Genomic DNA, 14,473 nt, shown 5'->3' with positions numbered 1-14,473 from the left:
GCACAGATTATCAAAACACACCGGTAAAATTAAAAAGGGGACAGTACAAGTGTGAAAAGGAAGAGGTGCATGAATCTAAACACATTTAGAGAGAAAGCGCACAATGTAGAGCTGTAGCTGGCAGTCACCTTAGAGTAATGAGGGAGAAATTATACGAATTATATTTTTTGGGTGCTTCGGTGATGTCAATATTATACTCTATTCTCCACCCACCATGCCAGTAAGTAACCTGAATGATTGTAATTTTCCTACTGATGCATCAAATGAATTTATATGTTTGCAGGAGGTTTCTATTCAAAGCTACATACAATACAGTACAGGGTGTACAGAGCATGCGTTTTTAGCTTTGATGACCTGTTTCTTTTCAATGTTACTGTCACGTTCCACCAACTCCACAAAGAGGTGTTTTGTTTGTTGTAAGGTGGGAGATGAAAGGGGGCTCAATACCCCTCTCTTTCTGAGTCATAGCGGGTTGGCGGAAAACTAGGTGGGCTAGGCACAAAAGCCAACTAATCACTGGAATTTATGACTTATTTTCAGGTTTTTTTTTAAATTGTGAGCTTCCCTGAAACAGGGTCTATGTTTTAAGTTGAATTGGGGTGATGTACTTGTAGTGGTGGTAGTGTTTAAGAAGAACTGTTCAATTACTGCTAATAACACAACACTGGAATGGTAAACATACTTTTCAGTGCATGTCTTTGCAGATATCTGAAAATGTAAAAAAGGTAAAAACTGTTATTTGTACAAACAAAAATGCAGATATACTAGTTTCTCTGATAGGTACCCAAGTATCACGCTTACAAACACAAGTGGGAAGACTTAATTGAGTGGGTGTACCGAGGAAGATATTTTTAATTTGACAGTATGTTTTATTTGCTGTGTAGGCCGGATACTTTTTTTTTTTTTTATGGCTCTTTTTGGCGCTGGTGATGCAGTGGAAGTTTATATCTATTCCTATTTCTGCAGTAGAAATCCCCAGGATATTCATAAACGTTGTTTGTAATTTCTTATCTGCCACGATCTGTATGGAGGAACGAGCTGAGTCAAGTTCTCATCAACAAAGAGGTTAAATTGGTTATCCGCAGTGCTTCATCAGATATGTGTCTGGCAGAAAACCTTGTGATACTCGTGCACAGCGTCTTTCCGTTAATTAACAGTGACTGGCGCTCATGTTGTCTGCGCTTACGGTTAACCTCATATAAGGTTGTTGGTTTTTTTTCTTTAAACTTAAAAAGGTGCCACTTTGCTGTACATTTGTTACTGCATTTATGAAACTAATTAAAAGTTTCATTTTTGGAAAATGCTGCTCTTTACAAGAAATTACTCAAACTGGCACGATAAACTTATTATCTTTAAGATTTCAGGTTAGATTTCAAGGTTTCTAACATGCCACATTCTGTAATTAGCCTTACAATCTACCACTAATTGGTGCTGGAATGAGTCAATTTCAGGTCAAGACTGAGGAGTTTATAAAAATTGGTTAGACATTTGAGATAAGCCAATTGAAACTAGATATGAAGGCAGCTGGCACCAGCAGTGACTAACTACTAAAGTAGCTTCTTTCTATCTGAACCTGATCCTCTGCTGTAATGCAGCCTACACTACCTCTATCTCTTTGCTTTTAACCACATATAGTAAATATCTCTCTTTATGCCATCTTTATCAAATGAATGCTTAGAGATCAACAGTGTGCTGACAGATTATTCCTCATATCTACTTGTAGAACGCTTGCCTCACAGTAATTTATGTTTGCAGGATTCAGATCAGTCTCAATCCGTAAGCTAATGAGCTGAGACAAAGTCAGCTTGTTGCCATGGTTAAAGACATAGAAGCCTGTAAGCCAAGCATCCTTGTTTACGGTTCTTGAAATAGAGTTGCTCTGTCAGTACGGCCCCTGAGAGAGTCATGACACATCTTGCATGGAATGGTGTGATTTTATGCACTTCAATCATATGCCCTGCGACTTGCACTCTAAAAATATGAGCTTCTAAAGCCTCTCAATTAGCCAGCCTGATATGTGAGGCTGTGTCAGTACTGCAGAAGTCATTCAGTTTAAAGAGGAGAGGAAGATCAGCTCCACACATCTTAAGTACCTGATTAACACCCATCACTTGTATACAGTGTGAGTTTTAAAGATTAAACAGATTACAGTGTTTGTATAATCAGTTGTAATACATTAACATTTCACCAACATTATAATACTCTGTAATGACAATGATTATGATAATTACATAATTGCCTCTCCTCCTCCTCCTCCTCCTCCTCCTCCTCCTCCTCCTTCCTCCAGGGTGAATTTGGCTCTGGCCTACACAGAGTTAACAGAAGAGCTGGGTCGCCTCCAAGCGCTGAGCTCCAAGCAGACGGAGATCCTGAGGAAAGCCTCGCAGGAGCAGGCTAGTCCAGGTTAGCATCCTGCCATGTGAAATACTGTAAGTGTTTGATGTGGAAAACCTCTCAGTCCTGCAGTGGTGGGGAGAGTTTATACACTGTAAGTAGGATGTAGTATGTAAGTATCATGAAAAATGTACATAAAATATGAAAAGTACAAATAAATGGCCCCTGTGACTGTACAGTTATATCACTGAATCATTATTAGGCTACTGAAGTACAGTTTTGATGTTGTAGTTACTTGTGGAAGAGAACATTTAACCCACAGGTGTCTAATCTAACATTGCATCATATGTTTTGTATGTAAAATCCTGCTTTGTAACGTAACTATAGTAACAATAGCGGTCAAATAAATGTAGTGGAGTGAAAACTACAGCAGCATAAAATGGAAATACCCAATTAATGTACAAGTTCCTCAAATGTGTACTTAAGTACAGTACTTGATTAAATGCTCTGCTGGAGGATAACCTCTGTTGACAACCAAATTTATACGTAACATTTTGTAAATTTATCATAAAAATTTGATTTTTTTAGATAGATGCTGGTACTTTAAGAAAATTAAATGTCATTTAAATAAAATACTATCAATGCATCAGGTTTCAAAATTTCTGCCAGGGCCATTCTAATGACAGCATTGTAACAGTTTTCTTGCTTAAAGCTGATAACACAGATAGAAACTAACACAAGCATGTTGTAGAGTACAACTTACAACTGCTAAGTAGTAGCAACACCTTTCTCTTCCTGCTCACAAAGTCACACGCATAGCTAATGTCTCACAACTGTGCATCTTTTACCTACCACAAACCAAAAGGCACCACATGCAGTGCCTCTACAGAGCAGTAGATAGTGCAAACTGGAAAACAATGTTGCATAAATTAACAAATAACTGTGTTTTATGCAGCTAAGTATGGAGAAAGTTATGGAGTTTTATCACATTAATCTAAAAAATATGACTTGAATGGCACTTCTGTTTAATTAGCCACAGGATTGTGCAAATAATATGATTGCCTCTTTGATATCTTTAACAACACTTAAAATCTTTAAAAACAAATACTTGAATATTTTATATTTTATATTGTTGAAATAGTCAGTGAGAATTTGGGTGGAGCCATAAAAAATTCTTCTGGGTGTTATACCATAAGACTAAGTGTGAACTGAGTGTCATTTGACTGTTTCGTCCTTATTTGAAGGCTCAGAGAGCAGCATTAACACCCCCTCCCTTTTAACACCTTTACCAACTGGCCATAAATGATGTTTCCTCTTTGATATGGGAAGTAGAGGCTCTACACAATGGTGACTACAGAGGTGACTGACTCATCAACATATCCTGTAATTACAGGAAACTGTACTTGTACAGATATAAATATTTTTATGAAAGCATAGAGGAACTTAATGTACATTTATATTGACTGAACATCCTGATGTAGTGTCTGTAGGAGGGTTTATTTTATACAAACTGCCACCAGCCTCTTCTGACAAAATGCATATAAGCATTTTCAGCCAACTGAACAATTGGGGGCAGCAAAGATCTGAGAAAATATTTGAGCATAATAATAATAATAATAATAATAATAATAATAATAATACATTTCATGACACTCATGACACAGGTCACCTTACAATACGTTATTTAAGATCAGTAATACAATAATCAATCAGCAGTAATAAACATCAGTACAATCATCAATAAAACATGTAATAAACAACAGAGCATAGCTCAGTAACAGGTTAAGATTGACATTAAAAATAAGAAGCAGTTAATGCAGTCAAAAAGCTAGTTTTAAAAGATGGGTTTTTAGAGTCCAGTATGCAGATGTGAGGGGAAAGGGAGTTCCAAGGTTTGGGTGCAGCATAGGAGAAGGCCCTGGCACCCATTGTTGTGAGGTTGATGGCTGGTAGTACCAGTAGACCTGCTGATGAAGACCGTAGGGAGCGAGAGGGAGTGTAAGTCTGAAGGGGGTCTGCGAGATAAGCAAGGGATAGATTATGAAGAGCTTTAAATTTTAATAATAAGATTTGAACGTTAATCCGTTGTGACACAGGGAGCAAGTGTAATTGAATCAGCAGGGGAGTGACATGTTTAGTGGACTTTGAGCGTCTTATAATCTGTGTTGCAGAGTTCTGGATGAGTTGAAGTTGGTGAATCTGTTTGTTAGGATCAGTATCAGGATCAGGATGCAGTAGTTGATGCATGACGTGACCAAGGCGTTGACTAAGACATCCATGGAGCGTTGCGTTAAAGCAGTCTGGAGATGTTTTGCAAGTGGAAAAAGGCAATCTGGGACACATTGTTTATATGACTGGAGAAAGAGAAGGTACTGTCCAGGGTAACACTAAGGCTCTTAACCTGTGTGGAGAAGAGTATGGTGGCTCGATGGGGAGTGAGCAAATATTAGTTTTAGCAAGTGTGAATTTAGTGCCAATGAGGAGTAGCTCGGTTTGACTACTGTTGAATTTTAGGTCGTTTTTTTGTCATTCATATGTGTAAATCATAGAGACAAGCAGTGAAGGTACTGGAGAGGAGAGTAGAAGTGGGTTTCTTGGACACATATAGCTGTGTATCATCAGCATAACAGTAAAAATGGATACCTTAGTGCCGGAAGATGTAGCCAAGAGGGAAGAGGTAAATAATAAACAGGACTGGCCCCAACACTGAACCCTGTGGAACTCCTTGGTAGACTATGGAGCTTTCTGACCGGTAATTCTGAATCTGTACAAAATGTGTCCTGTCTGCAAGGTAGGAGGCAAACCATTGATATACAATGCCCCCAAACCCAATGTGATCCATGAGGAATTGATTCCACAACCATGGGCATTAATCTGCTGCTATAACAGCCTCCACTCTTGAACCCCGGCTGCAGGGATTTGTTCCCATTCAGCCACAAGAGCATTAGTGAGGTCCACCATTGTTGGACAAGGCCCAGCTTGCAGTCAGAGTTCAAGTTCAATAAAACCTCAAGGTTGAAGCTACAGCTCTGTGCAGGCCAGTCAAATTCTTTCCCAACAAATTAGGAAACCCATATGGACCTGGCTTTGTGCACAGGGCTATTGTCATGAAGCTGGATTTGAAACAGGAAAGGGCCTTCCCTAAAGCACAATTTTGCCTAAAATCTCATTGAATGTTGTAGCATAAAGATTTCCTGTAAATGGCAACAGGGCCGAGACCAAAGTCAAAGTATGTGGTATGTGTGCTTTTGGTCATATAATATAATACAAGTTGCATAAATTTTTTTGTTGTTGTTGCTTTTTCAAATGTGTTTTTATAATGTGTGTTTTTCCCATGTGTTCCCTCAGTTCAGCGTCACTCTCCTATCCACCACCAGCGCCACTCTCCAGTATCTCAGCGCCATTCACCCATCTCGCAGCGCCATTCTCCAGTCCCACCTCCGCCGCACCACTCCCCAATCCCACAGAGACGCTCCCCGGTGTTGCAGCGCCTCTCCCCAGACATGCACCGCCGCTCACCCCTGCTGGACATTAATGACGGACCGGCCTCTTACTCCTGCCGGCCGCCCACCCAGCACCTGCGGGCCAGCTTCCAGGGCCGTCGCAGTTACTCCGAGGTTGCTGACCCCTCAGCTTACCAGTGCCCGCCCCGCTTCTCCCTGGACCCTGTCTCCACCCTGCCTAAGCCCCGGCCCTACGTTGAGGGCTACGTAAAACAGCAGCCACAACATGTGGGCTCTCCTCATGGTGGACTGCAACACAGAGGATCCCCGTCTCCCCATCAAGGTGGTGGAGGAGACGGGGGCCTCGGGGAGAGCTCCATGCGCCACTCAAGAGAGATGCCATTCCCGCTGTCTGAAGTGGCCCACCTTCATTTTGAGCCCCCTCCACCTCCCACACCGGCCCCCCAGCCCCCACAATCCTCTGAGGATGAGGAGGAGTGGACCTGCCCGCATCCTATCAGCCCACCGCGGACGCTGGGCGTGCTCTCTGCTGCGGTGCCCAGCGGTGTCATGAGAGGCCCGGCGTCCTGCTCAGCCTTCCCCATCCCTCAGCGGCCTAACACCCTCAGCTGCCACCCGCAGCCTGGGTACATGTCTGCAGAGCATGCACAGTCCTGGCCTTCAATCAACGTGAGTTGAAGTTAATTAAAATCTGTGTGAAAAAGTTTGTGCAGCTGCATATTTATGAGTTTGATACATAAATTTGCAGCAATTAACATTTTGAAAAAGCGGCAAGTGTCACTTTCTCACAAATGTAGTTACTGTAGGAGTGATGAACAAGAAACTTAGAAATAATTTGTAGTCTCTTTGTCATTCCTAGTGCCTCTACAGGAATATTACAGTATTTGCTTTCTTTGATATCAGTCTCACGTCTGGTGTCAAGTATGGTGTCAGAATGTGTTTAGCCTAGCTTACCATAAATACTGGAGGCAGGGGCAAACAGCTCGTCTGGCTCTCGCTATGTAAAGTTTAAATATATGCCTGACAACAACTGTAAAGCTCACTAATTAACATGTATCTCAATGTTTAACTCAGGCATAAAAAGAATATAAAAAAAAAGACAGCACAGTATGTGGTTTTAGACTGGGTAATTTAATAGATGTTAAGGGTGTTCTTGGCAAACAACATCCGGATGCAGGGACTGTGCACAACTTCCTCAAAGCGAGGTTGCCAGGTTTGGTACATAGTTAAACCAAAACCGAAACCTGTGATCACTGACCAAAACTCAGCACAGAGTGTATGGATGAAGTATTGTCAAGGAATTACTCCAACAGATGACTCCTTAAATCACAAATTGTTGCTTTTACATTTCCGTTCGTCCGTCCATTCTCAGATACACAAGTGAGATACATCATGTAAATAAAACAGCTTTAGAGGTGCTGGTAGTGGTATTTTTGAACTTTTAACAGAGTCAGGTTCTCTGTTTCCCCCTGCTTTTAGTCTTTATGCTAAGTAAAACTCTTCCTGCAAGAAAAATAACAGCATCAGTTGTTTCAGCCTAATACTGACATGTTTACATTAAAGTGACAAAGACCTGTAGCAACTAGTGTGACATTGTTATGGAGCCACAGAGTCTGCAGTGGATGTGGTCAGGGTGGGAGGCTTTTTTAATGATTATTTTTGGTGATTGGTTGCTTTTATTTGATAGGTGAAAGTGAAGAGAGACAGGAAAGAGAGTAGAGAGATGAGGTATAACATGCAACAAAGGTCCACACCCAGAATTTAACAGTAGATGTGGTTTTGTGGTATACATTTTAACCAATAGGCTACAGGTGTACCCCTGATCTAGTTTAACCCAAACCATGATGTTTCCCTTAACTTTGTGAGGCACTTATTCTCAATGGCTCCTCCCTGATCTATAATAATTAATAAATGTAAACCTAACCTAACCGAGTTGTTTTTGCATCTAAATCTAACCAAAAATGAACCATAGCTGTGTCAGATTAGTTTTAGAAGGCACTAACAAATGATACAACCTGCAATCAGATCAGAAAAAGCTTATATGTAAGGTTAGGCTAAACATGTCCTGACTCCAGTTTCATATTCAAAGGATAGGCTCATAATTTTCACAAATAGTATTTATGTTAAAACAACAGTCAGGTGCCCAAATGAACACTGACACATGTTTTTTCTTGCTGTAATCATTCATCCTGTTCATACTGACCATTAAGAGATCTCTTCATAAAGCCCTTTTAATGTAAGTGATGGGGGACAAAATCCACAGCTGCGCAAAAATGTATTTAAAAGTTTATTTGAAGCTAATATGAGGCTTCAGCCATCCAAATTAGTCAAATCAAGTCAACATCTTTCAAAGTTTAGTGTCTCTTTTTGTTACTGTCATTCCACTGCAGCTGAACAGGAATACACTGTCAGTCGAGACATATATATATATAAAGACTGTAACTGTGGAAAATATCTACTCAGAGTGACTAACTCTGACGTCTGAAGCATCATATTATCTTCAGAAAAACTTTTAAATACAGTTTTCTCAAAACAAGGACTGTGGATTTTGTCTTCCATCACTTACATTGTAAGCACATTTGGAGGAGATCTTCTAATGGTCATAATGAACAGGAATGATTGCAGCAAGCGAAATTTCAACAGACTTGAAAAATTATATAAACCTATTTTTTAATGCACAAACATGAGAAGAGCTTCTCATCTCACTCTTGGAAAGAAAGTGAGTAAGTACATTTCCTAAGTGGCTGAACTAGTCCTCTAAATGGTCCTCTTCACTCTAAACTGAACTGGATAAAACAATGAATCAGTAATTGGATGAGCGTTTCCACCTGGATTTACTACTAGTCAGTCTATTTCATGGCAAGACCAAGTGGTCCCAGTTGTGTAAGTGTGAAGTGATCACTCACCAAGTGATGTAATTTTATTGCCTCCCACAGAATGACTCATACAATCCAGTGTAGTGAGTAAGTTTAAGACCACATGCAATTGATGCTGTTGTCTAATCATGTTTGTACCTGCTTGTGTGTGTGTGTGTATGTGTGTGTGTGTGTTGATCTGCAGCTCTGGATGGAGACCGAGGAGAGTGACATGCGGAGCTGCCCTCTCTGCCAGCTGATATTCCCTGTCGGTTACCCTGACGATGCCCTCATCAAGCACATTGACTCCCACCTGGAGAACAGCAAGATCTGATCGCCATGGCAACCCGGCCTGCACACATATGCGCTCTCCTCTTATAGATTATGTAAGAGATCGGCAGACCTGGCCAAATGGGAAGTCAAACGTAGAATCACAGGCGAGCCACGGCGTCAGCTATAATCTATACAGCAGGTGGGGATGCAAAATGGCGCAGGGACCTGTTTTTATTTGGGAGCCTGCTTGACAAAAGTATTAAACACGGGTCCGTCTTGGATTTGTGAGTCTACATGCGGAGTCCTTTACCGATCGCCCTTGAGACAGCTCTGCCTGTATAATCACTGGCTCTGGTTGCTGCTGTTTTGTTATGAGTCTTGTTGTGTGGTTTCAGACAGTTTCAGGTATCGTGTTGTTTTTCGCTTCACAATGTAATTCACTTTGATTTAGCAAAAGAATGCTGAAGACGATGTATGAGAGAGGGGCTGGTGGGTTCGGGGGCTCTGCATGTGAGTGTTAGTTTCAGTGTTGATCAGTAAATGATCAGGGAGACCTGAGACATCTTTGAATAGCTCTATTTTGACAAACTACTCTCACCACTTAGCTTTAAATACTGTACACCTGCTTTGAAATTTTCTATCTCACACATGTACAACAGTATATTTTGCAGAAGAGTGTGTGCAGTAAATGCCAAGGACAGTGATCTGGTAGAAGCTGGCTTATGGAAATAATCCAACTGGACAGAAAAACAAAAGACATATGGGAGCGTGATTAGTTTGAGTTTGAGTAAAGATTTTAAGGTTTTGATGAGGAGAGAATGTCCGTGTGAGGGATGCCAGTTCACTTTCACTTCTCTTAAACAAGGAACTATGTTTCCATGGCAGTTAAGAAAGTATAAAACATTCCAGTCTCACATTTCATTTACTGATAAATCAACTGGAGAAAATGAATGTGAAAGTATGTTCGGATTAGCCCGAAGGCGGTTTTACCCTAACGGAGCGTTGATGGTGCCCTGCAGGGCGGGGCACTGATGTTGATGCATCTTCTCTACAAGTGGAGGGAAAATTTTAGTCAGAATATACCTTTATGCTTGCGGCCTGTTCAAAAATCTAAGTATCTTAGCACTTTAAGTTAGCATAGCCTATACAATGTATCTGTTTTCAGTCCCCATATATATTTTCCATGTATAATTTACTATTTATATTGTCAATCTGTAAGGCAAAAAAAATATGAGGATATATTTTTGCAAATGTTAATGCACCACATGTCTCATGTTGGTGTTTCTCTTATGTGCTCACGCACACCGCTGTACATACCGTAGAGGAGTCGAAGGTCAAAGTCCCGCTGCATGGGATAACTTTCTGTACAAAGACTTTAAATTATCAACTGGGATTCTCCTCGGTCTTCCTAAAGATCTGACCTTCAAAACAGTTTGATGTCACGACTGCCCAGACCACCCAACAAAAAAACAACAAAAAAAAAAAGACAAAAAAATAACACACACACACTCAGCTGGCTGCATGAGATCAAGACTTCTTACCTGCTTTGGAGGGAAGGTTGCAGGCTTTTTAGTGTACTGTATTTTTATCTCGGAGATGTGAAACCAGAAACATCATCTCCAATCAGCAACGTTATCTCTGCAGGGGTTTAAGCAAAGACGATACTCTTCTTTTGATACATGGGTTTAATTTTTATCACAAGTGGAATCTTAACTTGAGATCTGCTTGTGGGACTTTTTTTTTTTTTTTTTTTTTTTTTTTTTTTTGGAAAAAAAAAAAAGAAAAAACAACAAAGTTACACTGATGTCAGCTAATCTGAGGCTTTCAGTTATATGTGCAGTTTCTAATGTAGGGGATGTCCCTACGCAGCCACCCATGCATTTCAACTGGTTTGAAGTTACTAAAAAGATGAAATGTGGTAGATTAGAGCACACTGGGCAGCAGGATGATGTAGGTCAAATGATTAAGTCCTTGTGTTGGCTAACATCAACACACTGAATCCTCTGGAGGCTTTACTCCTTGCTCTGACTTTCCGGCGAAGGTTTAAAAAAAAGAGAATTTTCCAATGGGGGTCAAGGAAATATCAGTTTAAAGGATCATTCTGGTTTATTAACACTTGGACCCTATTTTCATAGGTTAAGCTTTTGATGATATTAGTCATAACAAAAAAAAAAAAAACCTCAACAAAAGAGTTGCTGAACGTGGCAACATTGCTAAAAATAAGTCAGATTCGGCAAGAAATCCAGGTTATCCAAACATATTTGGAAGAGAAGTTAAAATGGTAAATTATTACCAAAAAATTACCAAAAATGTCTGTTGTAAACATCCATGACAGTTCACAGACAGACTTCTTGGTACAAATTTGACCAACCAAACTTGCCACAGTTTTCTTGTGCAATAAAAGATCATTACTGACATTTCAGATGCGCTCACTTTTGATTTTTCATCCTAATAAAATGAGGGGATTTTTTTGTGACCTCTTGATATTAGAGGCATCATCTACTTTGAACCCCTCATCAGGGGGCGGGTTGCGTATCTGGAGATGTCAGCGGTTAAATTGAAGTGGGATTTTTTCTTTATTGCACAGTTTCATTTAAATAATTCTTTAAGCCCTAAAAGAGTGAAACCAGGGTTTCCCGTAGCGTATTACAGTGAAGGCGTCTTGCCTGAAACGAATAGCAACGACAGTAAAATCAGAAGTTTGGGTTTTAGGGAAAACACGCAAGGGCCAAATATTCAAGGGATGAGCCTAATAAGTGAATTTGAGATGAGATGCATCAGGATGTCTGATTCAGTTCAGTAGGTGGCATTGATTGATTAATCACGTTGTGCATTGCTTTGCAGCAGTTAGTCAGAGCAGCATGTGGAAATGTTGGGGATAAAGTTTTTTTTACAAGTCGAGATAAACAGCTCAGTCAGTTGGTGATGTTACAGGAAAAATCCACCGCTGCTCTGCCAGTCAGACACCACACTGAAGTTTAATCAACAACTGGATGCATGTTTTACCCCCAAAAAAAGTCAGCATCAAGTTGAAATAAGTGTGATGGACTATTGCCAGTAGTTCTGTGTCTTGTAGTTTTATTTTCTGCCTTTGGGGGGTAAGCACCTCTTGTCACCTCTGCTAACCAATTTCCTGGGGGAAACCCTGAAGACTACTCAGTATTTCACAAGAAAAAAAACAAAGATCAAAGAAGAAAACATTTTTTTTTTTTTAATACAATATTTTTTTATTTACTACCCAGTTAATCATCTCGCAACCTTGTCAATACATCTCACAACTCTGTGCTTCTTGCCCGGTCTGACTTGTCTTTACTGATGTTTTTGATGCTTTGAGATCTTAACGATTCACTTTGCGAGCACAATGTTACCATAAGTGATAAAACCGATGTCCAAAGCTGTGAAAATAAACCAGAATAATCCTTTAACATCTTGAGTTGTACAATAAAAACTTTAAGGCAGTATGGAGATACTTTATCAGTAAATCAAAGAGGGCTTTAATGACTCCCAATTATTCTATACTATATGTATGTTCCTATATCACTCTGTGTAAAAAAAAAAAAAAATATTTAAAGCTGTGTACAGACAGATATTTTGCAAGTGTGTAAGGCTAATGCAACATGTACTCTATTATTCAACAACTTCAAATTGGAGTGTCTGTAAATCAGTATATAATCTTTGCCACCACCACACTAAATATGAATTATACACAAGTTATATACAAGTACTACCCTACACTTTTCCTCTCTTACTCACTATATAGTGGTACGTCCTTCTGGTCAACTAATACCCAATTGCAGTCGCAGCCTGCAGATAAAAATCTGTTTTAAGCTGCCGGGTGTGTGACATCATTAAAGACAGATTAAGAGCAGTCTGTGCTACTACTTCAGGCCGTGGCGTGTGTTTGATACCGGACTGATTTTAAAACCACAAGTGTACTGGGTTTCAAGAAAAATGAAAACCGAATGTTTTGTCTGAAGGTTTCAGTTATTATACAGAAATATGTCTCTGACGGCGTGTTTCTTCTGGTGTGATTCATGATGCAGCACAGAAAGAAAGTAGCACAGCACTCACAATGTGCACAGTTGTTTGTTTGCACTGCTGCTGCTGCTGATGATGATGATGATGTAATGTTGCATCATAAACCGGCCGGTCACTATTATAAAATTAAAAGCCGCAAGAAATTAAACCACATTTGCACACTTAAAGTTATAACTTTATCATTTGATTCGACTCGAATTCTAACTGATGCTGATTTTTTTTTTTTTTTAAATAGAGGAAACGCAGAAGTTTAAGATTTCAAAAACAATGTGTAGTCTCCCCCTTCCTCCCACCTCTCAGTCAGAAGACCTATGTCAGTTCATAACCAAAGACGACAAATTATTTCCTGTATTTTGATAAAAAAAAAGAGGACTTGGGTAGTGCTTGTTTGTGTCAGAAGACGCTGCGCTGTGGTTACCGGTGCTGCGATGTTCACAACCACAAACCTGTTGGCCAGCAGCAATGTAGAGTGATCACACCCCATATGAGCTTACAATGTGATGCACACACATGTTCATACTGCAACACATTCGCACGCACACAAGCTGTGCTGAGGTCCATCACATAAAGGTTACAATCTCTAGTTCAGGTTTCCTGTGTTTTGTTGGATTTTTTTTGTGCCGACTCACTGTCAAGATTGAAAAGAAAGTTTAAAATCTGAAATCATCTCATCTGTTCTTCTTCTTCTTCTTCTTCTTCTTTTTTTGTGTCCAAACGGCAAACCGACTCCTTGGTTTACTCAGGAGATTTCCACAATCCAGCAGTGGAAAGATCAGATCTGTCAGATTCAAATTTAATATTTCTTTAACATGAAACTCCACCCTGAAGACAAATTTCCCTCAGATTTACTCAGGAGATAAATGGCTAGGTCCAACAAAGAATTACAGTTGAAATAAAAGGCAGATTTTTCATTCTTGTACAGCTCCGCTCTCCTATGAGTAACAGCGAGTCAGGTTGCTCTCTTGGGTAACATTAAGCGCACATGGAGACCTCAGCACTAATGAACTCTCCACAACACTTATGAGAAGTGATGTCTACGGCATTTGTGTGGTGGATTAACACTGCTGGCATTCAAGGACTTTACGATATGATAAACAAAACCACAGCAGAGGTATATAAAGAGTCACTTTTTCTTTTTCTCTCTCTGTCTCTGTAAATATTCTAATAAATAAACTGGAACTTGCACTGAAACGCTACATGAACTGGCTTTTTTATGCGCAAGTGATGAGCGGTGGTTCTCAAAGTGGGGTCCGGGGACCCCCGGTGGTCTTTGAGGGGGTCCCAGAGGGTCCCCAGCAAAAAGCAAAATGGAGATTCATTTATTTTCACTACAATTACATCCATAAGTAACACAACGACAGAATTTATGACTATTTTGGTCATTAGTTTCAAACATTTTCTGTAATAAAACATCTAAAAGTAAAAATCTTATCAGATAAGGGACCCTGGGACAAAATCTTATCAAATAGGGGTCTAATTTGTCACAGTTTAGAGGTCCTCGATGTGAAA

General features: G+C 40.0%; 1 protein-coding gene across 1 annotated transcript in view; it reads left to right on the top strand.

The window, feature by feature from the left end:
- Positions 1-14,155, top strand: part of tbkbp1 (TBK1 binding protein 1) — a 36,056-nt gene extending 21,901 nt beyond the window's left edge. Inside the window, exons 7-9 of the mRNA XM_044338358.1 lie at positions 2,288-2,403; positions 5,683-6,467; positions 8,859-14,155. Of these exons, the coding sequence (XP_044194293.1) occupies positions 2,288-2,403; positions 5,683-6,467; positions 8,859-8,987 (1,030 nt within the window). The 3' untranslated portion in view covers positions 8,988-14,155. The remainder of the gene's footprint in view (positions 1-2,287; positions 2,404-5,682; positions 6,468-8,858) is intronic.
- The last annotated feature ends 318 nt before the right edge of the window (positions 14,156-14,473 follow it).

Source organism: Thunnus albacares, chromosome 20 (assembly GCF_914725855.1).
Source record: "Thunnus albacares chromosome 20, fThuAlb1.1, whole genome shotgun sequence".
Lineage (NCBI taxonomy): Eukaryota > Metazoa > Chordata > Actinopteri > Scombriformes > Scombridae > Thunnus > Thunnus albacares.
The sequence above is the reverse complement of the archived record's forward strand: the minus strand, read 5'-3'. Positions and strand labels throughout refer to the sequence as shown.